At 32.8% G+C, this 25279-nt stretch overlaps 1 protein-coding gene across 3 annotated transcripts in view; it reads left to right on the plus strand.

Annotated features, from left to right (window-relative positions):
* The window catches only part of Hasp (Hig-anchoring scaffold protein), a 563757-nt gene that overhangs the window by 339073 nt on the left and 199405 nt on the right, over positions 1 to 25279 (plus strand). For all 3 annotated transcript variants that reach the window (XM_075295587.1, XM_075295586.1, XM_075295588.1), the window contains 4 exons: positions 22968 to 23075; positions 23148 to 23482; positions 23542 to 23684; positions 23746 to 23860. In XM_075295587.1, coding sequence (XP_075151702.1) covers positions 22968 to 23075; positions 23148 to 23482; positions 23542 to 23684; positions 23746 to 23860 — 701 coding nt within the window. The remainder of the gene's footprint in view (positions 1 to 22967; positions 23076 to 23147; positions 23483 to 23541; positions 23685 to 23745; positions 23861 to 25279) is intronic.

Here is a 25279-nt window from a genome sequence, read left to right on the forward strand (position 1 = left end):
AGACCGATCCTGGCGTAGCCAGTGTGGCCCATGCCACCAAAGTCGGGATCCAGCCAATTCCGAGGGGATAACCCCCCGGCTACCCAAGTCAGCGGGATTTTCCTCAGAGCGTACATGACGCCAATTCTAACCACCTGTAATATCCTGAATCTTGCTGACACGATTGGCAACAAACGTAGCCCACGTAGATGGAGGTTTGCCGAGCCAGGAAAGGATGATCGTCGAATCCGTCCAACGAAATATTCCCTGAAGTTGTATATCAATCTCGTCGAGGATACTCTTTAGCAATTCGGAGGCCAAAACTGCTCCACACAACTCCAATCGGGGCAGAGACACAGACTTAAGCGGTGCGACTCTGGTCTTACAAGAAAGCAGATGAGTGCATATATCACCATTCGGAGTCAAAATACGAATGTATACCACCCCCGCGTATGCCTTCTCTGAGGCATCAGAAAAAACATGCAATTCTGCGCCACAATCAGGCGAATAGCTAACCCAACGCGGTATTTGAATCGAATTAACGTCGCGGTAACATTCGACAATCCTTCGCCATTCCCGTTCTGTCGTAGGCAGAAGCGCATCATCCCAACCAATCTTGTCAGACCAGATCTGCTGCATTATCACCTTGGCAGTAACTAAGGTAGGGCCTAACCAACCTAGTGGATCAAACAGTTTCGCAATGGCAGATAAAGTATCGCGTTTCGTAAACCGAGACTTGTCCGGGAGCGGACTCATGTCAAAGTAGAATACGTCCAGCTGGTCGTTCCATCTTGTACCAAGAGGCTTAGAACTGCTAGCTTCTACAAACGTGATAAGCTCAGCATCAATCAAATGGCCCGTAGGGAGACCCTCGAGAATGGTACGATCATTCGCAGTCCACTTTCGCAGCTCAAACTTGGCAGAAGATAGAGCGGCGATTAGCTGATCCCTAGACCTAATCGCAGTATGCAAATCATGGTAGCCCGTCAATACGTCGTCAACGTACATGCACCTCCGTAGGATGTGCGCAGCAAGAGGAAAGTCATTCTCCGTGTCGTCCGCCAATTGCAACAGTGTCCGTATGGCTAGAAATGGAGCACAATTTACTCCAAACGTTACAGTTTGTAACTCATAGTCCGGGATAATGTTTTGCGGAGAATCCCGAAATAGTATTCTCTGCAGACAGGTCTGAGACGGGTCAACTCGGATTTGGCGATACATCTGTGTGATGTCGCAATTGTACACGAATTTGTACAACCTCCATCTCAAAATGAGGAGGACCAAGTCAGTTTGTAGAGTCGGACCGACATGTAAAATGCCATTCAGGCTATTGCCGGTAGACGTCTTATTCGAGGCGTTGAAAACCACTCGAAGCTTAGTCGTCCTTTTGTCGGGGTTAATCACGGGGTGATGAGGTAGATAACAAACTGGGGCGTCTGTTGGCGTAGCCGAAACTGTGGTTAATTTGTGGTTTTCGCAAGAGGGATGCCTCATTTCGAAGAATTTGCCTTAAGCAACCCGTCCTTGAATTTCCTAAATCGATTTGTCCACAGAAATCAGTTTTGAGCGGAAGTGTAACAATGTATCTTCCCTCAGAATCCCGTCTAGTCGTTCTCTTGTAATTGTCCTCGCAAAACTTATCTGATGCAGATAAGAGAGGGCGTCGGGGAATCTCCTCGAGTTCCCAAAATCGGAGAAGTTTCTCGTCAAGACCGTTTTCCTCGTGGAGGTCTACTGCAGTCGTGAAGACTGAAATAGTCGGATAAGGGATGGGACCTGTTAGCACCCAATCGAAGACTGTGTTTTGTGCTAGTGATGACCCCAAAATATTCGTTCGCGTACCCTCCAACACAATTTTCGGATAAAGATCCGCGCCCAAAAGCAGGTCAACAGGACGACAAACAAATAAATTGGGGTCAGCCAAACGTAGATTTTGCATACTAGACACAATATCACGATCTACAGCAAATGATGGCAGATTGCCGGAAATGATCGGAAGAACCAATGCCGCAGACTCCAGTAGGAGCGACTCATCCAGTGGCGTACCAATAAGAAGCGAAAATGTCGGCCATTTGAGAAAATCGCCGTCAAAAACATCTATATCACAAGGCGGCAGATTGAGACTGTGGGAGGAACTATTGTCTCCCCTAGAACTGATGGAAGAGCTGCGTGACTCATCGGACCTATGAGAAACATTCAAAAGTGATGTTTGGTCCTCCAACTGAGGCGATTTAGCAGAATGCTTAGATGGTGCACGTAGTGCATCCAATTTACGTTGGATTGATTCCATAACGTTCAGATAACAATTATAAGCCACGTCATATTTGCTGTCAGCAGCGGCGACTGCCTCGGTTGCGTTGCTCTGTGTGGACACAAAGTCAAGACATTCGTCGAGTAAGCTCTTAACTTTTTCCCACAACGACTTAGCCTCGGAACCATGATATTCTAGTCTATGGGCGGTGAGATCATCGTCTCGCAAACTGTGAAACTTCGTTTCAAATCGGACTACTGCGTCAGTTGCTCTTGTGAAAGCAGTTAGTGGTGTAGTAGTCATTATGACAAAGTACTGTCAAACTTAAAGGGCGAAGAAATTGACACGTGATGTCCAAATCTCTCGAAAAGAATATAAATCGATCCAAACGCTACTTCGATTTGTCGTCGAACAAATGAAAATGCAGTTTTTTTCCAGTGTATGCGAAATGTGTATCGTCAACAATATTTTTCGCAGTGTACCGAAAGTACCACAAATGTGAACAAGGTAACGTAATTACCACAAAAACACAAAAAATGAGATCAGAAAATTTCTCACAGTGTACGGAGTACAACCAATTTTTTACAGTGTATCGTCGATACACCAATTTCCTCACAGTGTATTGGAAATATCAGCTAAAATTAGCTCTGTAAGGTAAATTATAAGTATTTTAACTTTTTGTAAAAATTGGCGAAAAATTTCTCCAAGTGTATGAAAACACGTAAAGTTTCTTCAAGTGTATCGTAAATACAAGAAACCCTTTCTCGCGTGGCGAAATATATGCAAAATCTTTATTTGGAAAATATTACAATATTTTTCCAGTGTACCCTGTGTACCAAAAGATTTTTGCAAGTGTATCGTGAATACAAAAAATATTTTCAGTGTATCGTAGAATACAAAGAATAATTTTCACGTGGCGAATTATTGGAAAAATTGAAAATTTTATATATTTCGAGTTTCTCTCAGTGTATATATTATTCAAAATTTCTCCCAGTGTACGTAGATACACAAAATTTGTGCAAGTGTATCGTGAATATCACTTACCAAATGGAAAAATTACAAGACAATAAAAAGTCGTGAACTTTAAATTGTAAAATGTCAACTTGACCGATTGTAGGGTGCACGGACTGTAAGATGCACACCAAAGACAATAAACTCTAGGAAGATAGGAAATTAGCTACTGAGGAGAACAAACCATTTACCGTGTTAGTTTCATACTCGAACCAAACGCGTATACGACAAGTATTGACATAGCATTAAAATGCAAATAAAAATAAATTAAGTGCACGAAATAAATTTCCATAAAGGGGAAAATGTAATTTTTTTGTTGTAGCCTAAAATTTAACATTGTTTCATTAAGAAAATTAAGTTTTTCATTTAAAAAATAAAAACGAAAAACAAATAAAAAATTACAAACATGTATGGAACTAACATGGTAAATGCAACATTTGGTATGACGCAAGCCAATTTCCTATCTTCCTCAAGTTTATTGTCTTTGATGCACACTACGAAACAGTAAGGTCCAACAACAACAACAATAATATAAAAAATCAAAAAGTTTCGTGGAAACTCAAATATGTCAATATTACGATAATATAATATATAATAAATACTGTTATTTTATTGTTTATTGTTATTGTATTGTACCGACCGTAGGGTACACTACCACGTAACACGAACGATAATAGTAAACGACAGATATCCGTAGGAATCAACAATAAATACTTTTTTCAATTGAACTTGCAAAAAATTATTTTTATAATTTCGCGCCGTAAGCGACCCACGCTAATAACCAACGTGTATGCAGTTCGAACGTATGTTGGATGTAACACCTGTGTGCGTACGTGTGTATAGCAAGCAAAAACAATGGAAGATGAAGATGGGAAAATGGCAGCAGAGTGTATCAAACCATTGACGGCATTCGAAGCAAACGTGTCGTTTATGATTTTTTGTTCCACTAATTAAACTAAGAATAAAAAGAAATTTATATCAGGGAATGACGTAGAACAATCGGTCAAAAGTTTTTCATTATTATTTACACAAAATTTAACATCATTTGTGAGTTTTTAACAAAAAATATTGCAAATTAAAAATGAACGAACGTGTATGTATCAAACACCGTAAATGCCAAAGACAATAAACTTGAGGAAGATAGGAAATTGGCTTGCGTCATACCAAATGTTGCATTTACCATGTTAGTTCCATACATGTTTGTAATTTTTTTATTTATTTTTCGTTTTTATTTTTTAAATGAAAAACTTAATTTTCTTAATAAAACAATGTTAAATTTTAGGCTACAACAAAAAAATTACATTTTCCCCTTTATGGAAATTTATTTCGTGCACTTAATTTATTTTTATTTGCATTTTAATGCTATGTCAATACTTGTCGTATACGCGTTTGGTTCGAGTATGAAACTAACACGGTAAATGGTTTGTTCTCCTCAGTAGCTAATTTCCTATCTTCCTAGAGTTTATTGTCTTTGGTAAATGCAACTTTTGGTATGACGTCGCCCATTTTCCAATCTTCCTTTTCTATTGTTTTTGCTTACAACCAATGCAATTGTTTTTGTTTTTCCTATGCAGATCGAAGATCAAAAAACCAAAAGAAAAAACACAACAATATGAATGTAATCAAATGGAGAAATACAGCGAAATTGAATTCAACTTTGACGTAGAATATTTGGACGAAAACAAAGTGGAATTAAACGCACTTTTCAACACTTTAATGACAATGTAACCGGGTATTAAAGACCGACGGATAATTTAATTTTTTCTCGTAGAGATTTAATGTACAACCGATATAAAATACGAGTTGTAAAGCGACCGTAGGCGAGTGTTTTTTTTCTGTTTTTATTTATATTTACACCGAAGGATATGCTCAATTTAAATTATCACTGAAAGTACATACCTTGGTTGTTGATAATAAAAATATTTGTGTAATAAATTGAAAATGCCTCGTAGAGGATGGTGATCGTCGATCGTTTGTTGTTGTTGGTGGCGTAGCCTTTGCCTTGGTAAAAGAAATAAAAAGAGCGAATTAATTCTTTCCAATTAATATCCGGTTCGAAGGACCAATGAATGCGTGGCATAAAAGTAGAAAAGAAATAAAAATTCACTGGTTTAGAATTTGAACCAAAATGTATGGGCTTTATTTAATAAATTATTGTTCGTCAAACAATATTTACCATCGTAGAAGCGAGAGAGTCTCAAAAGTGAATGTCAAAAAGCTTGAATGTCGAAAGGGGGGGGGTTGATGACATTTGACGTTAGAAAATGTCCTTATGTTCGCACCGAAAGGCAGAAAAGGTATAGACAAATCCTAACGGCGGGATTACACTTGAAAATGATTATATGATTTAACAAAAGCTACACTGCAAAAACAGTGAACCCACCAGGAAAGATAACTTTCGATTAATTTTAGAAAATTTTGAACTTTTTTAGAAAATTTTAACTAAACGGTATTACAAGCGCTGGCATCACTCCGATATGGCAAAAATAAGTAAATATTTTTCGACAAATTCAAGAAAATTTATTAGACATAACTAAATTTTTTCAGTAGTGAAAGAAAATTTTGTAGTTTTAAGACAAATCTTGGAGTTCAAAATTGCAAGAATGTCTTTAGTGACATACGAAGTTCACGATGGACACATTTTTGGTAAAATTTAAAAATTTAAAGAAATAATGAACTATTTTGTAAGAAATACGAAATTAGGAAATCTTTATGCTTTATTTGTGTATAACTTTTTCCCATTTTTTAGTTCATTTAACTAACATACGCAAAAAATTATTTGACTAAAATAAACTTTTTCCAAACATAATGATTCTATGAACTAATATAAAGTTAATATGGCTTTAGTGAAATAGAGAGTTCACTTTTTTTTGAGTGTAAGAAAACGGCATTTGAACTTAAACACATGGGCTGTCGTAAACAATAAGGTATTTGACATACATTTACGACATATTTTACCATACTTCACACTAAAGGGTACCATACAAAATATTAGAAATTTTTAATATTTAGTATTTAAACCAATAATGTTTATTTATTTGTTGTGTACAAGTTTTTTTTTTTGGATACGCAAAATTAATTTCTCTAAACAGAAATCAATCTGATTTAATTTCCTTTTTATTATGTAGCTCCGATCTCAAGATTTAATTTAAGGTATAATACATATATACTTACTTCATATTTTTCGTATTGTTTCACAATTTATTTCGAACTGATTGGTGCACTGAAAAAAGAATGAACCCACCAGGAAATAAAATTTTAGTTAATTTTAGAAAATTTTAACTAAACTGTATGTAGGGATGCCAGATTTTGAAGAGGCAAAAAGAGCACATTCAGCTTATAAAAAGAGCACATACGAAAAGAATAGAGCACACTTTTTCAAATAAAAGAAAAACATTTATTTCCAATTTATGGAAATATAATTCATTTAAATATAGCAAAAAGTTTCATACCATAAACATAAAATAACCCACTTTCAACTCAAGCTAATTTTCTTACAATACTTTTTAAGTCATTTTTTGGTGTTTTTGTGAAAAACGCTATTGAAGAAGTTTGTTTACATTTAGAACAGAGTACAAAGTGAAGAAGCAACATCTTCTACGACTCTGATATATAAAGTAACTATTTAATTAGAAAATAACACTATTTAATTAGAAAATAACGGCTAGGAAAATCTATTAGTGCGACATTTACTGAAAATACAGTTACTTTTACCATTTATTGAATCGCGCTTGATTAATATTTGTTGTGATGCAAAAAAAGAGCACTTTTGCGTGCTCTTTTGACCTGTCTTGTTTTAAGAGCACATTTTGTAAAAAAGAGCACATGTGCTCTTTAAAAGAGCACGTCTGGCATCCCTAACTGTATTAGAAGCGCAGATGTCACGCCGATTTCACAAAAATAAGTAAATACTTTTCGACTAATTAAAGAAAATTTTTTAAACAAAATTATTATTTTTAACTTATTAAAGAAAATTTTGTAGTTTGAAGGAAAAGATTGGAGTTCAAAATTGCAAAAATGTCTTAGTACCATACGAAGTTTAAGATGGGCGCATTATTGGTACACTTTACAAAATTAAAGAAATTCGGAACTTTTTTTTTGGGAGACACGAAATTATTTTTATTTTATTTATTTATTTTTTATAGACATCAAGCCCGTTGGGCCAAATCTTTCCAAGTACACAGTAAAAAATTCATTATATTATTTTCTTTTCTTTCTCAATATATACAAATATAATAACTAAATTAACTTATTATATGTTACCCCCAGCACAAGTACAAAGAATAATGTATATAATATTTATAAATACAAAATTCTTTATCAAGTGGGTAACTTCAAAGACAATAAACTCTAGGAAGATAGGAAATTGGCTACTGAGGAGATCAAACCATTTACCGTGTTAGTTTCATACTCGAACCAAACGCGTATACGACAAGTATTGACATAGCATTAAAATGCAAATAAAAATAAATTAAGTGCACGAAATAAATTTCCATAAAGGGGAAAATGTAATTTTTTTGTTGTAGCCTAAAATTTAACATTGTTTTATTAAGAAAATTAAGTTTTTCATTTAAAAAATAAAAACGAAAAATAAATAAAAAAATTACAAACATGTATGGAACTAACATGGTAAATGCAACATTTGGTATGACGCAAGCCAATTTCCTATCTTCCTCAAGTTTATTGTCTTTGGGTAACTTCACATTTTTCAATTATGCTTCTAAGATTTCCAGTATTATTTTCTTGAATTGGTTTACATCATACGAAAACCGTCGATTATTTTAGGAAATTAAAGTATTCCAAATTCGCGCGATTCGAACCAGAAAAGAATTTTCCATTATGAGCGTCGAAAAAGGTGGTATTAAAATAGAAGTTGTCCTTGACGAATTCCCAAAAACTAATTGTTCTACTAAGTATTCCGGAATCCTGTTGTAAATTATTTTGTAAAACATAAGCATACTTCCGTGGTGCAATGGTTAGCATGCCCGCCTTGCATACACAAGGTTGTGGGTTCGATTCCTGCTTCGACCGAACACCAAAAAGTTTTTCAGCGGTGGATTATCCCACCTCAGTAACGCTGGTGACTAAGTGGTTTCACTGCAATGAGGAACGCCGTTCGGACTCGGCTATAAAAAGGAGGTCTCTTGTCATTGAGCTTAACATGGAATCGGGCAGCACTCAGTGATAAGAGAGAAGTTCACCAATGTGGTATCACAATGGACTGAATAGTCTAAATGAGCCTGATAACATACATCGGGCTGCCACCTAACCTAGCCTAACCTAACCTAACAACAATAAAATGTCTGAAGTCACATCTCAAAAAAATCTTACAATATTCTGAAACATGTTCATGATAGCCCAAACCGTAAGCATAACGTATAACACTATTAAAACTCCGCTGAAGCCTGATCAAATTTCTCTGTCCCAGTAAATACTTCAAACCCATACAGGAATAAAGGAAGACAAAAAGCCTTAGCAACTCCTGTCCTAATTGCAAGAGGGAGATTACTTCCAATGGCATACAACCTTCGTAACGTAACAGTCACTGTAGATAAAATGTGACTTCGTTTTCACTGGATTCAAAAAATTCGTCAAAAAATTCCGTCGTGACCATAGATTAACATTTTCCAAATCCCTACACCATCAAAAAAATCGCTTCTCTAACATATGTTCCAAACATATTTTGCAGGAAGCACATATATTATTGGATACTACCGAAACATTAAAATGTTTGTTTTATGTGAACATATTATATGTTTGGAAGCATTTTGAGCCCAAAAATGTTATATGCTTGGAAGAATTTTCCCCAAATAAGATTGTGCTCATTCCCTCACATAATTTTCACTTCCACGAAATTTTTTAGTTCTTAGCATCTTTTTCTGTAATACAAATAATGTTGAAGAAATTATTCAATTTTACATATTTGTTTAAATTTTACCTTTCGCCTGGACGGAGAATCGATCCGAGGACCATACAGTTTGTAAGCCAACACTATCCACTGGGCTACGTAGCTGTTATAGTCACCAGCAGAGAATTATCGTTATAAGTTACATTTATATAGCATAGTTTGCAGCGCCCACGAGCCCATGCAAACATAACATTATTTAACAGAAACATACATTTGTTGGCCACGTGGAGCAGTGGTTAGCATGTCTGACTTGCATGCAAAGGGTCGTGGGTTCAATTCCTGCTCCGACCGAACACCAATTTTTTTTAATTTCCACATTTATATTTATACTATATTAAATTTTTATAATGAAACTTCGAAATGTGGGTTATTAAAGATTTACAGTCAGAAACAGTGCTTGATATAAACGAAATGGACTGAGCTTTTGAATAAAATATTATTTATTTATAAAAATTTTGTAACAAAAACTGTTTTTGGTATAAAAGTTTGAAATTTTGGAAGGAATTCAAAAACTCTAACAAAAGAAGAACGTGCACGGACTAAAAAGACTGTTTTTAATAGGTTTGGGTGTAAAAATTATATGTTTGGAACTCAAATTTTTAAACACAATATTTTTAAATGCAAGCATACAATGTTCATAAACTAGCATCACATGTTTGGGACATATATTAGAACATATTATGTTTGGGGCATAAAATGTTTGTAAATATAATATGCTTGGATGCAAAGATATATTAATTTCGAAATAGCATATAAACATATATGTGTTTAGAAAGAGAGACTTAGAGAGTATGCTGCAAGTAAAAGAATGGAAGTAACCAATTGGCTCCTTAAGAATATATATACATAAGGAAAATATCATTAAAAATGTTTCCTACCAGTGTATGCCTAAGGTGAAACATAATATGTTTGAACAATACAAATAATATTTTGTTTGGACCAATTGTGAAAATATATATGCTTGAAGCAAAATGTGTATACGTTACAGAAGCGATTTTTTTTGAGGTTGTGGAGTCGAGTATAAACATACATAAATAATTTTATAATGTACACATAAATTTGTTTAGGCGTGAACAGTTTTTTACTATCATTTAACACCATTTTACATGTATATAAAACTTATCGTGTTTTGTACTTAATTTTATTTTTACCTTTAAGGGCGGTATTAAGTTGGTATTATCGCTCTAAAATGAACCTGTTTTGCCTTTTACTTTTCTTTAATAATTCATTTTAAAGAAAATAATCTTTTTCAATTGTTTTAGCTGCAAAACTCGAACTTAATGCCAGCTTTTATACTTGAAGGTGTCCGTCAACTCCTCTTGGACTACTTATTAGTAAAGAGGAACTAAATTTTGTTTTTATGCATTTTACTGTTTAATTTTCCACTACTCCATCCTTTTTTCATTTTACTGTCCCAACTCTAAAGAGAGTATAGTGCCCTTTCGTTATTTTTATGAAGATCCCTTTGTAAATTTTGTATTTTTTCCACAGTTTTGTTTTAATCTCCTTTGCCTGAATATTTTGACTTACTCCTCGTACGTTCCGATTTCTTTTAAGGAACCAAGAAAAAAATTGTGTCCATAATGCCAAAATGATAAACAAAACACACACCCAGAAAAAAGTGTTTTCGAAACTAAAGGAAAAAATGTTCATCAATTTAGTTTAGCCATTTTATTTCCATTAAGTCAAATTTTTGTGTGAAATAATAAAATTTACTTGTTTCAGTAAAAAACTCCTAAACTGAAAGCATTTAGGAATAGTTCATAAACTAGAATAAGGCATGGACTTTTACTAATACTGTTTTCTTCGCTGGGTATAAGAAAGAAGAACAAGACAATTTTATTCACTGATAACAAAGCATTCGTAGAAATAAACAAAAACCGAACTAAAACCAAGTTTCCTCAAATTTAGTAAAATTTCTTATAAAATGATAATTCTGACTTCCTTTATTATAGAAAGCTTATCATACATACGAATAATACTAGGCATAGAAAAATATTTTAGTTCATTCGTTCTAAGAAGTATTCAATCCTTTCAAAACTTAAGGAAACATACACCCTCAAAAAAAATCGCTTCTTTAACATATGTTCCAAACATATTTTGCAGGAAGCACATATATTATTGCATACTGCCGAAACATTAATATGTTTGTTTTATGTGAACATATTATATGTTTGGAAACATTTTGAGCCAAAAATATTATATGCTTGGAAGACTTTTTCCCAAACACGATTGTGCTCATTCCCTAACATACTCGTAATTTTCACTTCCACGAAATTTTTTAGTTATTGGCACCTTTCTCTGTAATACAAATAATGTTGAAGAAATTATTCACTTTTATAAATTTTTTAAATTTTACCTTTCGCCTGCACGGAGAATCGAACCGAGGACCATACAGTTTGTAAGCCAACACACTATCCACTGGGCTACGTAGCTGTTATAGTCACCAGTAGATAATTATCGTTTTAAGTTACATTTATATAGCATAGTTTGCAGCGCCCACGAGCCTATGCAAACATAACATTGTTTAACAGAAACATACATTTGTTTGCCACGTGGAGCAGTGGTTAGCATGCCTGCCTTGCATGCAAAGGGTCGTGGGTTCAATCCCTGCTCCGACCGAACATTTTTTTTTTGTTTAATTTAACATTTATATTTATACTATATTATTTTTTTTTTAAATGAAACTTCGAAATGTGCGTTATTAAAGATTTATAGTCAGTAACAGTGCTTGATATAAACGAAATTGACTGATTTTTGGATAAAATATTATTTTTTATTGCAAAAATAACAATCTTGTAATAAAAAATTGTTTTTGTACAAAACTTTAAAATTTGGAAGGAATTCAAAAACTAACAAAAGAAGAACGTGGAGTCGAGTATAAACATACATAAATAATTTTATAATATAAACATAAATTTATTTAGGCGTGAACAGTTTTTTACTAGCATTTAACACCATCGCTCTAAAATTCCTTTTATTTTTCTTTAATAATTAATTTTAAAGAAAATAAACTTTTTAAATTGTTTTAGCTGTAAAACTCGAACTTAATGCCCGCTTTTATATTTGATGGTGTCCGTCAACTCCTCGTGGACTACTTTTTAATAAAGAGGAACTAAAGTTTGTTTTTTTACATTTTACTGTGTAATTTTTCACTATTTCCTCCTTATTTCATTTTACTGTCCCAACTCTAACAAGTATATACGGCCGTAAGTTCGGCCAGGCCGAATCTTATGTACCCTCCACCATGGATTGCGTAGGAACTTCTACTAAAGGCTGTCATCCACAATCGAATTACTTGGGTTGCGATAACACTTGCCGATGGCAAGGTATCGCAAAACTTTTTAACACTGTCTTCTAAATTGTAAGTTAGCCCATACGGGGTATATATTTAACAAAAAAAGGCCGATTAAATACGAATATAATATAGTTTGACAAAATTTTCTATAGAAATGAAAACTTGACAAAATTTTCTATAGAAATAAAATTTTGACAAAATTTTCTATAGAACTAAAAACTTGACAAAATTTTCTATAGAAATAAAATGTTGACAAAATTTTCAATGGAAGTCAAATGTTGACAAAATTTTGTATAGAAATAAAATGTTGACAAAATTTTCTACAGAAATAAATTTTTTACAAAATTTTCTATAAAAATAACATTTTGACAAAACTTTCTATGGAAATAAAATTTTGACAAACATTTCTATAGAAATAAACGTTTGACAAAACTTTCTATAGAAATGAAATTTTGACACAACTTTCTATAGTAATAAAATTTGACAAAATTTTCTATGGGAATAAAGTTTTGGTAGATTATTTTTGGCGATATGGACTAATTTTTGTGTAATAAGTCATCGGCTATATATAACTAAAGACCGATATTGACCAATTTTTACATGGCTGTTAGAGGCCATATATTGACAAAATGTACCAAATTTCAACCGCATCGGATGACTTTTGCTATATATAATTATGGACCGATATGGACCAATTTTTGCATGGTTGTTAAAGACTATATACTAACACCACGTACTAAATTTCAATTGGATCGGATGAATTTTGCTCCTCCAAGAGGCTCCGGAGTTCAAATCTGGGGATCGGTTTATATGGGAGCTATATATAATTATGAACCGATATGGACCAATTTTTGCATAGTTGTTAGAGGCCGTATACTAACATCAGGTACCAAATTTCAACAGGATCGGATGAATTTTGCCCCTCCAAGAGGCTCCGGAGGTCAAATCTGGGGATCGGTTTATATGGGGGCTATATATAATTATGGACCGATATGGACCAATTTTTGCATGGTTGTTAGAGACCGTATACTAACATCAGGTACCACATTTCAACCGGATCGGATGAATTTTTCACCACCAAGAGGCTCCGGAGGTCAAATCTGGGGATCGGTTTATATGGGGGCTATATATAATTATGGACCGACATGAACCAATTTTTGCATGGGTGTTAGAGACCGTATACTAAGACCACGTACTAAATTTCAACCGGATCGGAAGAATTTTGCTCCTCCAAGAGGCTCCGGAGGTCAAATCTGGGGATCGGTTTATATGGGAGCTATATATAATTATGGACCGATATGGACCAATTTTTGCATGGTTGTTAGAGGCCGTATACTAACATCAGGTACCAAATTTCAACCGGATCGGATGAATTTTGCTGCTCCGGGAGGCTCCCCAAGCCAAATTTGGGGATCGGTTTATATGGGGGCTATACGTAAACGTGGTCCGATATGGGCGATTTTCAATACCATCCGACCTACATCAATAACAACTACTTGTGTCAAGTTTCAAGTCGATAGCTTGTTTCGTTCGGAAGTTAGCGTGATTTCCACAGACGGACGGACAGCCGGACAGACGGACAGACGGACAGACGGACGGACGGACGGACGGACGGACATGCTTAGATCGACTCAGAATTTCACCACGACCCAGAATATATATACTTTATGGGGTCTTAGAGCAATATTTCGATGTGTTACAAACGGAATGACAAAGTTAATATACCCCCATCCTATGGTGGAGGGTATAAAAAGAGTATAGTACCCTTTCGTTATTTTTATGAATACCCCTGATTTCTTTTAACGAACCAAGAAAATAATTGTGCCCATAATGCCAAAATGATAAACAAAACACATGTCCACACATACATAAAATGCTGCTCTCAAGGCGAAAACATAAGCTGTTTGTTTTTCAAATGTCTATTCTCTTGGTTCAGAATGTATATTCTCTTTATTCAAATTAAATAATATTTAGACTTAAACATATCAAATTTTTGGCCTTATCATAAAACAGTTTTCCGAAACAACATACAAGCGGTTTCAGAGAAATTGTTCTCTTTTGACTCTTTTGCTGTGTTATATTGATATCTTTCGTCCACTCTCCCGGTTTCCATCTCTATTTCTCTCTATACTCTCTCTGTCGCTTTGAATAAAATATCACAACATATGTATGTTTAGTCGAAATTTGTAAATTTATATATGTTTGTATTCACACATATGGTTTTTATGAAACATTGATGCCCCAAACATAATATATTCTAACATATTAACATAGATGTCCCAAACATTTAGTGTTAGTTTAGGAACATTACATGTTCGCACTTAAATATATTGTGGTTTAAAATCGTGCCCGAAACACATTTTGTTTATATCGGAACATATGAAAAACATATTTTTCTAACAGTGTACTTGTTAGAATATAGGAAATTTTCCTATATCTCTTTTGTCTACCTGCAGTCGATACCTGTCATCGATATAATCTATACGTTTGCGCGTGGGTTGTTTTTTAGTTGTTATGGTATATGTAGAGATTGTTAAAAAATAATATAGTACAATAATATAATAAATAACAAATAAAATATATAAAATATTTGTTATTTTAAATTATTGAGAAAATTTTTCGTTTTTTCGAAAATTATTAAAAATAAATAACAAACAATAAGTCTATCAATATTCGTGATGGTGTACAAAAAAAAGAAAACACCAACAGAATAACAACCCCTTCATTCATCAGCTAACTTTCAGGACGATAACCTTTTGGGAAAAATTGGTTTATTTTTTATATTTGTAGGCATTGAAATTGTAAAAGGTGGACAAAATCGTTATGCAGCATCTTATTAAAAGTGAAAGGTACAGGAAGAAGAAAAAAAATACGTTTTACAGTTGATAACATTACATGGAAATTGGAAATAGTGGAATAATAAACTAATATTTCGATGCTGACGATTCTTAATAAATATATTTAATATATTAATAAAACATGTCTTTTATTGAAGAAATAATTGCCTATATTAATAAATAAAATTGTATTTAAAAACGAAGCAGTTCTAATTTTGAAGTAAAAGGTTTACAACAAATATGTAAGATTTGTCCAAATGAATGAAAAAAGTTTAATAAAATTATTCCATATATGAATTCAATTCAGTTAAATTTTTTCATTCTGTAGTATAGTGGTACATAAATATAGGAAAATGTTAACTAATATATGGAATGCCTTCTACCTAATTTCTATGAAAATCACATCGTTCAAACAAATAAAAATGTCTTTGGCGCTATACGAAGTTCAACTTTCTTCACAATGAGTTCATTTTAACTTAAAGAAGGGGTCACTTTTTTCTGGGTGCATGTCCACACATACGAGTATTTTATTGATTGACTATCTGCAAAAGGGTAAAACAATAAATTCATTGCAACTTTTTGGATCAATTGAATATACAAATTCGAGAAAAACGTCCTGGCTTACAACACAAAAAAATTATTTTTCATCAAGACAACGTACCAGCGCACAAGGGTGTTTTTAAAGTCAACGAATTAAAGTACGGGTTGCTTGACCACCCACCTTATTCTCCTGATTTAGCTCCCAGTGACTTTTACTTGTTCCCAAATCTAAAAAAATTCCTTGCTGGCAAGCGTTTTACCTCAAATGAAGATGCAATTACAGTTGTAAACCACTATTTAGAAGACCTTGAGCAAAACTATTTTAATCAAGGGATAGAATTGCTAGAAAAGCGTTGGACTAAGTGTATTGAAGTTTCAGGAGATTATATTGAAAAATAAAAATATTTTTGAAAAACTAATTATTCTCTTTCATTGATAGGCTAAAAAGTTTCCGAACCGCTCTCGTAGTATAGTTTGCGGCGCCAATGAACCGATGCAAACAAAACATTATTTAACATAAACATACATTTGTTGGCCACGTGGAGCAATGGTTAGCATGTCTGCCTTGCATGAAAAGGGTCGTGGGTTCAATCCCTGCTCCAACCGAACACCATTTTTTTCATTTATTTTTAAATATATTCCAAAAATTCCGAAAAGATGTTCGACACTACATATTATTATATTAAATTTTTATAGTGAAACTTGAAAATGTGATTTCCAAAACCTCTTGGAGGAGCAAAATTCATCCGATTCGGTTGAAATTTGGTACATGGTGTTATATGGTCTCTAAGTACCATGCAAAAATTGGTCCATATCGGTCCATAATTATATATAGCCCCCATATAAACCGTTCCCCAAATTTGATCTCAGGAGCCTCTTGGAGAGGCAAAATTCATTCGATCCGGTTGAAATTTGCAACGTGGTGTTAGTATATGGCCGCTAATAACCATGCCAATTTGGTCCATATAGGTCTATAGTTATATATAGCCGATCCCCAATCACACAAAATTGGTCCATATCGGTTCATAATCATGGTTGCCACTCGAGCCAAATATAATCTACCAAAATTTTATTTCTATAGAAAATGTTGTCAAAATTTTATTTTTATGGAAAATTTTGTCAAAATTGTATTCCTATAGAAAATTTTGTCAAATTTTATTTCTATAGAAAATTTTGACAAAATTTTATTTCCAAAGAAAATGTTGTCCAAATTTTACTTTTATAGAAAATGTTGTCAAAATTTTATTTCTATAGAAACTTTTATCAAAATTTTATTTCTATAGAAAATTTTGTCAAACGTGAAGTCGAGTATCAACATAAACAACACTAGTTCAGAAAATAAAACTTTTTTCGTGTACATTTGATGACAGGTAACTTTTCTTATATATTGTGATCTGCTGAATTTGAAAATGAAAGTTAACAAATGTTTTATGGAGCAGTTTTTGAGGTATCCCGTTATTTTTAGTTTTTCGGCCATTTTTCACTAAACAAATCCTATATCGAGCTAGAAATGCTCGTTTATTTCGTTGTTGGTACTTGTATACAAGGTATTGCGATGACAAATATATTTGTATAATTGGATCTGTGATAAGTTAAGTGGTTCAAAATATATCAATGAAAATACGGCAAATTTTCCAAAAAAAATCGTGTTTTAGAATGACTCTTTCCTGCCAGAAAAGTATAACCCATTAAAAAAAATGCTTTCTTAATGTTCGTAAAGACAATACATTTTTAGTTTAGTTTAGTTTTGCAATATACGCATAAATTTATTTAGGTGTGAATTATTTTTTTACCAGCATTTAACACTACTCTAAATGCATTTAAAATTTATCGTATTTACAGCCTCAAAAAAAAAATCGATTCTGTAACATATACCCCAAACACATTTTGCTTCAAGCATATATATTTTCAGAATTGTATACAACTAAGAAATTTTTCGTACAATACAAGTCAATTTGTTATAACCAACATTACTTTATTTCAAGAAAATATTACTATATTAAAGCCGGTACTATGTTCATTCTTGCGAAAAATTTTACAGAAACCATTATTTCGCACATAGAAAGCGGCGTTTATTTAGGTAACAGCGCGCACAGAAAAAACATGTTTGGACATGTTTGCCGCATCCATTCAATGCTTTTCTAGAGTATGTAATTGCCGCGAAAACTATGTATTTTGTCTTTGAAAAATAGTTTTAGAGCGGAGAAAAATGTATGGTGGCAATAAGCATTTGAATGGTTTTCAAATACCGCAAACATGTTCTATCATTTAAATGATAGAATTTGAGACCATTACATGGTCGGGAAAATCATGTACCTGACCATTCAATATTTTTTTTTTTACTTTTTTGCATGGAAAAAACTATTTTTTATAGGTTACGTATAGACATGTCTAGAACCATTACATGACCATAAAGATCATGTACATAGTTTTCGTGAACATGTACTTTTCTAATTTTTTTCAGCAAAAATAATTTTATAAAAACATTGAGCAGGTACACTCAATTGATCTGCTACTTCTTTGATCCTTTCTATATTTTCGGAACAAAAATATGATCCGTGTTTGCGTTTAAACCCACACAAATAGTTTTAATAAATAAATTATTTCTTAATTCACATTGCAATTGGCGCCATGCTATAAACGTTAGTTTTTCAACTCGAAAAAAAATCAAAGTACCACAAATGGAAAAAATGTCGCTATTTTTTCGAATTTTTTGGTTTTGTATGGAGTTTCAACGCGAAAACCGAACAGAGTACCGGCCTTAAGGTGGATATTAAGTTCGAGTTTAGCCGCTAAAATCGCCATTTTTTACAATTACATTTCTTTAATAATCCATTTTAAAGAATATAAACTTTATAAACAAACTTGCTTTGGCTATTCTCCAATAACAAACACAAACAATCGTACGATATATACACAAAATGTCTCTACAAACTCCCTCACACGATGCAATAATTTGATTACTCTCTTCTCACTTAATTTTTCAGTAGCACATTTATTGATTAGTTGAAAAAATATATTCCAAATTTACGAGGAATCAATGATTATATAACTACTTTTTATTCTACTTTATCTAAAATGTTCAATGTGAGGAAAAATACTCGAACTTATAATAAAAAGGGGAATAAGCTGTAGGTAGTCATCATACGAATCGGTAAGTTAACTTTTAATACAAAAATTTGTTCAATACAAAAATTTTTCCTAGTAAATTGTCCACATTTAGTAGTAAGATTTTTATATTGCCTATGTATTTTTATAATACAATCAACGATGCATTAACTACTGTGTTGGAAATTTATTTAAGGAAAAATCCTTCCCATTTAGTAGTTAGTGAACTAAAAAACATTTACTGAAATTTTATAAGTTTTCCATTAGCTAAGTTAATTTTCGTTGTGGTTACGAAAAATTAACTAAATTGCCTTAAATTGTGTGAACTATGTGGAAGTTAGAATGGTCCTTAAATTTACAAGACACTTTTTTCTGTGTAATTCATTTTAAAGAAAATAATTTATTTTCAATTGTTTTTTTTGGATCATTCCCCACCAAGTTATAATACAATTTGCCAAAAATAATTTTAGCGGCAAAACTCGAACTTAATGCTTTTATTTTTGAAAGTGTCCGTCAATTCCTCTTGGACTACTTATTAATAAAGAGGAACTAAATTTTGTTTTTATTCATTTTACTATTTAATTTTTCACTGTTTCTCCCTTTTTTCATTTTACTGTCCCAATTCTAAAAAGAGTACAGTGCCCTTTCGTTATTTTTTTGAAGATCTCTTTGTAATTTTTATATATTTTCCCTCTGTTTTCTTTTTTAATTTCCTTTGTCTGAATATTTTGACGAAGCAAGAAAAGAAAATTGCTGCTGTCAAGGCTAAAAAACATGCTGTTTTTTTCAAATGTCTATTCTCTTGATTCCGAATTCTATTCTCTTTATCCGAATATTCATTTTAATATTCAAATGAAATAATATTTAGTCTTAAGCATATCAAATTTTTGGCGAGGCCTTATTAACATGCCAAGCGTATAGCCAAAACACATGAACACATAAAACAGTTTGCCGAAACAAAATACAATCAGTTTCACAGAAATTGCTCTCTTTTGATTCTCTTGCTGTTCTATGTTGATATGCTGTTTTTTCAAATGTCTATTCTCTTGGTTCTGAATTCTATTCTCTTTACTCCGAATATTCATTTTAATATTCAAATGAAATAATATTTAGACTTAAGCATATCAAATTTTTGGCGAAGCCTTATTAACATGACAAGCGTATAGCCAAAACACATGAACACATAAAACAGTTTGCCGAAACAAAATACAATCAGTTTCACAGAAATTGCTCTCTTTTGATTCTCTTGCTGTTCTATGTTGATATCTTTCGTCAACCCTGCCAGTTTCCATCTCTATTTCTTTCTCTATACTCTCCTTCTATCTATCGCTCTCTGAAAAAACATCGCAATATATAAATGTTTACTCGAAATTTCTAAATGTAAACAGTAGAGTTTTTTTATGTTCCATGGTAAATTTAAGAAATATATTTATTGAAAAGCAAAATAAAGTCTATAATTGATATTAATGACATACATCTAACTTAGAAGTAAATCATTTTCTGGAAAAGACAAGTGAAATGAAAAGCTAATCCAAATAAGGTAAAGTAAGAGTCAAAAATGAATGGACAAAATAATAAGTACATTTTCTAAATCGTAAAATATACAGGTCTACTTTTGTTTTGTTTAAATTGAACATAATTTTGTTATATTATCAATAACCAGTGTATCCAACTTTATTTTGATAACATTTTATACTCGCTTTGACATACTGCTTACAAGCTTCCGACTGGTTTCATCTGAGTTTTCATACCATGTTATTCCAAAGTTGTTGTTTATTTTTAAATATTTCATTCCCAATTCTGTGTTTCAACTCTCCCCAAAGATTTTCAATGGGTTTAGGGTCTGGTGACTGAGTAGGCCAATATAGAAGGGTTATGTCATTGTCTTGGAACCAATTTTTAATAAAGCGAGAAATGTGTTTAGGATCGTTGTCTTGTTGAAACACCCACCATAGAGGCATGGTTTCTTCTGCGTACGGCAGCATTGTGTTCTCCAATATATTTCTATATTGTAATGCGATAAATTCGACCTAGGCCACACCAGAAAAAACAGCCCCATACTACTATGTTCCTGCTCGCATGTTTGACCTCATTTTTGTGAAGCACATATGAAGTTCTTTTTCTTGGGGTCGACGAACATTATGACTTACTACCATTTCGGAATAATTTTTTGCTTAGTTTCATCGCTCCACAAGATATTGCGCCATTTTCTCTCACCTACCGTTCCTGACCACCTATAATGTTTTCTGGCGAAGCATAGTCTCTTTTTTTTACTAATTTTTTTCCCGTAGCATAGGAACTTTTCTGACTGTTCGGCAGGGTAATTTGGCATGCACTAATCGCCGCCAAATAGATCGTGCAGATATCAAATTGCCCATTTCAGTAGAAATTTGTCTGGATGATTTGAAAGGGTCTTTTTTGGGAGAGCGACAAAAACATTATCTGTTTTTCGAAGTGTCTGCTTGGTTTTCCACGTGTTTTCGCAGAACTTCTTTTCTTTAGGGCTTTTTGGATACGAAGTAAAGATCTCTAAAAACATTTGACGGTCGTTCAAAGAGATTTTCCCTCAATTCTTAGAGCTAAAACCAGCCTTTTCTTTTCTACTACAATGACTTTTTCGGATCATCTAGTAACTAATTTTTACTGAATTTGCATTCAATTCATCGCCACTAAAAACACAATAACAAACTTTTTGTAAAATTTTAAAATTTCCATATAAAAACGCACAATGTACTTATTTTTTTGACCAACCAATTATAGCGCTTCATCACAAAGAGAACACAGGAAACAAAAATAATGACGTTTTTTCTGATTGAATCAGTGCTGCCAATATAACTTTAGTTACATGACGTAGTTACAACACCAAATTAAAAAAATATGTTAGAGTTAGGACAAAGAAGAAAAAATGCCAACGTGTACTTATTATTTTGACCATATGTGTATATACATTCACACATATTATTTTTATAAAACATTGATGTCCTAAACACAATATATTCTAACATATCAACATATGTGTCTCAAACATTTTATGCTAATTTAGGAACGTTATATTGTTGAACTTAAATATATTGTGTTTAACAAATTCTGCCGGGACACACATTTTGTTTACATCGAAACATTTTAAAAACATACAGTGGCCGTCATAAGTATTGGCACACCAAACAATTTTAGTTAAACCCCATATTTTAAAAGTGATATGAAGTTACTTCAAATTAAAAATTATTTTAGTTTGCATGGTAACTGTTTAAGAATCTAGATAATTTTTTATTTTAGAACAAAGTTTTTTCGTTCAATATTTGAATTATATAAAATTAAAACAAGGTACATTTTTTGGGGAATAAAAGTATTGGCACATGTAGTTCTTAATTGTTGTTTTTCCTTTTTGTTTAATAATATCATCAAGCAGTCTAGACAATGAATGGACTAATTTTTTGTTTTATTTTTACCTATATATCCCCCATTCTTCCATCAACACTGTACCAAATTTCATCAAAATCGGTTAATAATAGTAGCCTGAATACTGCGAACAACGAATACATGGTCAGACGGACGGACACCAAGGACTAAACTGATTCAGGAGGTGGTTCTGAGGATATCAGTACATATTTTATGGAGCTTAAAATCAATATTTCGTGTAGGCACATTTTTTCTCAGATACCCTGGCCACTATGTGGTTTAGGGTACTGTGCCAAAACTTATGTGGGGCTATGTATTTTTCTATCAATGTCAAAAAACTAAAAATTTAAAGTTCACCATATAAAATTTCAATTTAATTTAACGAATTTTTCTCAATAACGAAAGAGTCTGACAATATATCGTTCGTAAAACCTAGCTTCGACTGTGTATGTTACAGAAGCGATTTTTTAAGGTTCATCTTGAATTGATTATGCTTATTTTTTATTTTCTGTTTTGTATTTTTGAATATTTAGTAATCTGCTACAATATGTATAAACGAATCTAAGACATTCTTTCCCAAAATATCGTTGTGTCTCCAAAATAAGTTAATTTAATTTTTGTATATTTAATTTTTAGGGCGCTGGACAACTGCGATGCGGTCATGGGAGTTGGTCTGTGAAAGCATTCTCAAAATGCGTTTCAATAGCCTGCACGCTACCAAACATACCGGGTTTAATATATGAGGTAATTCTATGATTATATTGATTTGCATTACGAAGATACATTATTTACAGTATATATATATTACAATCGCAGGGAGGATATAGGGCTGGCTTAACAATCGGTCACGACAGTGCAATTAGTGCCCGATGTAATTACTCAACGAACACCCTTCCAATTGAAATGACCTGTAACAAAGGCACTATTAAGCCTCAAAACATACATTGCGAGTCCGGCATGCGCAAGTCTCGGGAAGAAATTGTTAAAATTCCTGATCTAATGGACGCGTCCAAAGAGGCTTATAGCAATAACAACCTATTAGATAATTCGGACAATACAGAAAGTTCTAATTCAACAGATGATCAAAACGTTTCTGAAGAGTCGAAGATGTGTGGACCCCCAAGTTTGACTGATGGAGCTCTCATTTACAAGTAAGGCCACACAAAAATATGAACTAAATTTGATTAGTATATCCGAAATTCTTTTCCAGAAATGGAGATTTGGATATTGATGGTGCTTATGAGAGTGGAACCGAAATATATTTCAACTGCATTCCTAGTGCCTCCGGTGAAAGAAACACTTGGAAAATTATATGCGAAAATGGCGAGTGGATCGGTAGATCATATAACTGCGGTATGACTTCAGAATGACAAGAAGTAGAAAAAAAAATAATACTCTTGTATGTTTTGTCTAGCTAATGGTACTTGCTTGTTTAAAAACAATGAACCTAATGTTGTGAGTTTTTACAATGATTTGGAAATACGGGAAGATGTCGTGGAATTCCCACCAGGAGCAACAATAACCTCGAGGTAATTTTAATTACAAAATTTATCTTACATAAATGGTCCTTGATTAGTTTGTAAATAATTCGAAGTGTGAAATTCTTCGATTAACAGTATAAAATAAGCAACTATCTGCTGGCAGTTGTGTCACCCGACTCAATCGAATTATGGGAAATCAAACTAATACTATATATGGAATTGGTTGTACCAGAAAATGAAATTGAATTCTTCATTTGGTTGTATCACCCGACTTTAAAAGCACCTTAACCGAAAAAATATAATTTCATTTAAATAAAATAATTAATGTCCAAATGTTTTAGCGTTTGGGGCACACAAAAATTTAATACACACCCCATTATGCCCTACAGTTGAAAGTCATATACACATGTGGACAAAAAAAAAAATAGGTGTAAGTATTATTTTAACGAGGGCATGGTTTTTATATTTTATGGCTTTAATTACATATTTCGGATTTATTTATAAAGTAAACATATTTCGTGTAATTGAAAAATAGTTTAGAATTCAGGTAGGACTAAATAATAACTTAAAATATAATAAATTCAAGCAATCCGTCGAATTTTATGTGGACAGTAAAATAGGTGTATATGGATAAAATGAAAATAAATGAAAGTCAATGTTTGCAATAAGTATCAAACTACGTCGGTAATATTCTGTATATTCACCGTGATTTTTAAGGACAGTTTCAATTCTCTTAGGCATGGATGAAATTAACCTACGGCAAATCTCTACCTGTAGATTATACCATACTTTTTGAATATTTTCCCACAATTTTATTCTGCTGATATCTCCAAACATATTATGTTTAACCTCAGGTATACACTGGTAGAAAAAAATGTTAATGAAATTTTCTTTGCGTATATATTTTTAAGTCGCCAATTGGTTACTTCCATTATTTTACTTGCAGCATACACTCTAGGTCTCTCTTTCTAAACACATATATGTTTATAGGATATTTCTAAATTAATATATGTTTGCAACCAAGCATATTATATTTACAAATATTTTATGTCCCAAAACCAACCATGTCCCAAACATGTTATGCTAGTTTATGAACATTATAAGCTTGCACTTAAAAATATTGTGTTAAAAAATTTGAATTCCAAACATATAATCTTTACACACAAACATATGAAAACAGTCTTTTTCGTCCGTGTAGAACTAAAGGGTGATTTGTTAAGAGCTAAAATTTGCAAAATCTCATCGGTTCTTTATTTGAAACGTTAGATTGGTCCATGACATTTACTTTTTGAAGATAATTTCATTTAAATGTTGACCGCGGCTGCGTCTTAGGTGGTCCATTCGGAAAGTCCAATTTTGGGCAACTTTTTCGAGCATTTCGGCCGGAATAGCCCGAATTTCTTCGGAAATGTTGTCTTCCAAAGCTGGAATAGTTGCTGGCTTATTTCTGTAGACTTTAGACTTGAC

The sequence above is a fragment of the Haematobia irritans genome, chromosome 2 (genome assembly GCF_050003625.1).
Source record: "Haematobia irritans isolate KBUSLIRL chromosome 2, ASM5000362v1, whole genome shotgun sequence".
NCBI lineage: Eukaryota > Metazoa > Arthropoda > Insecta > Diptera > Muscidae > Haematobia > Haematobia irritans.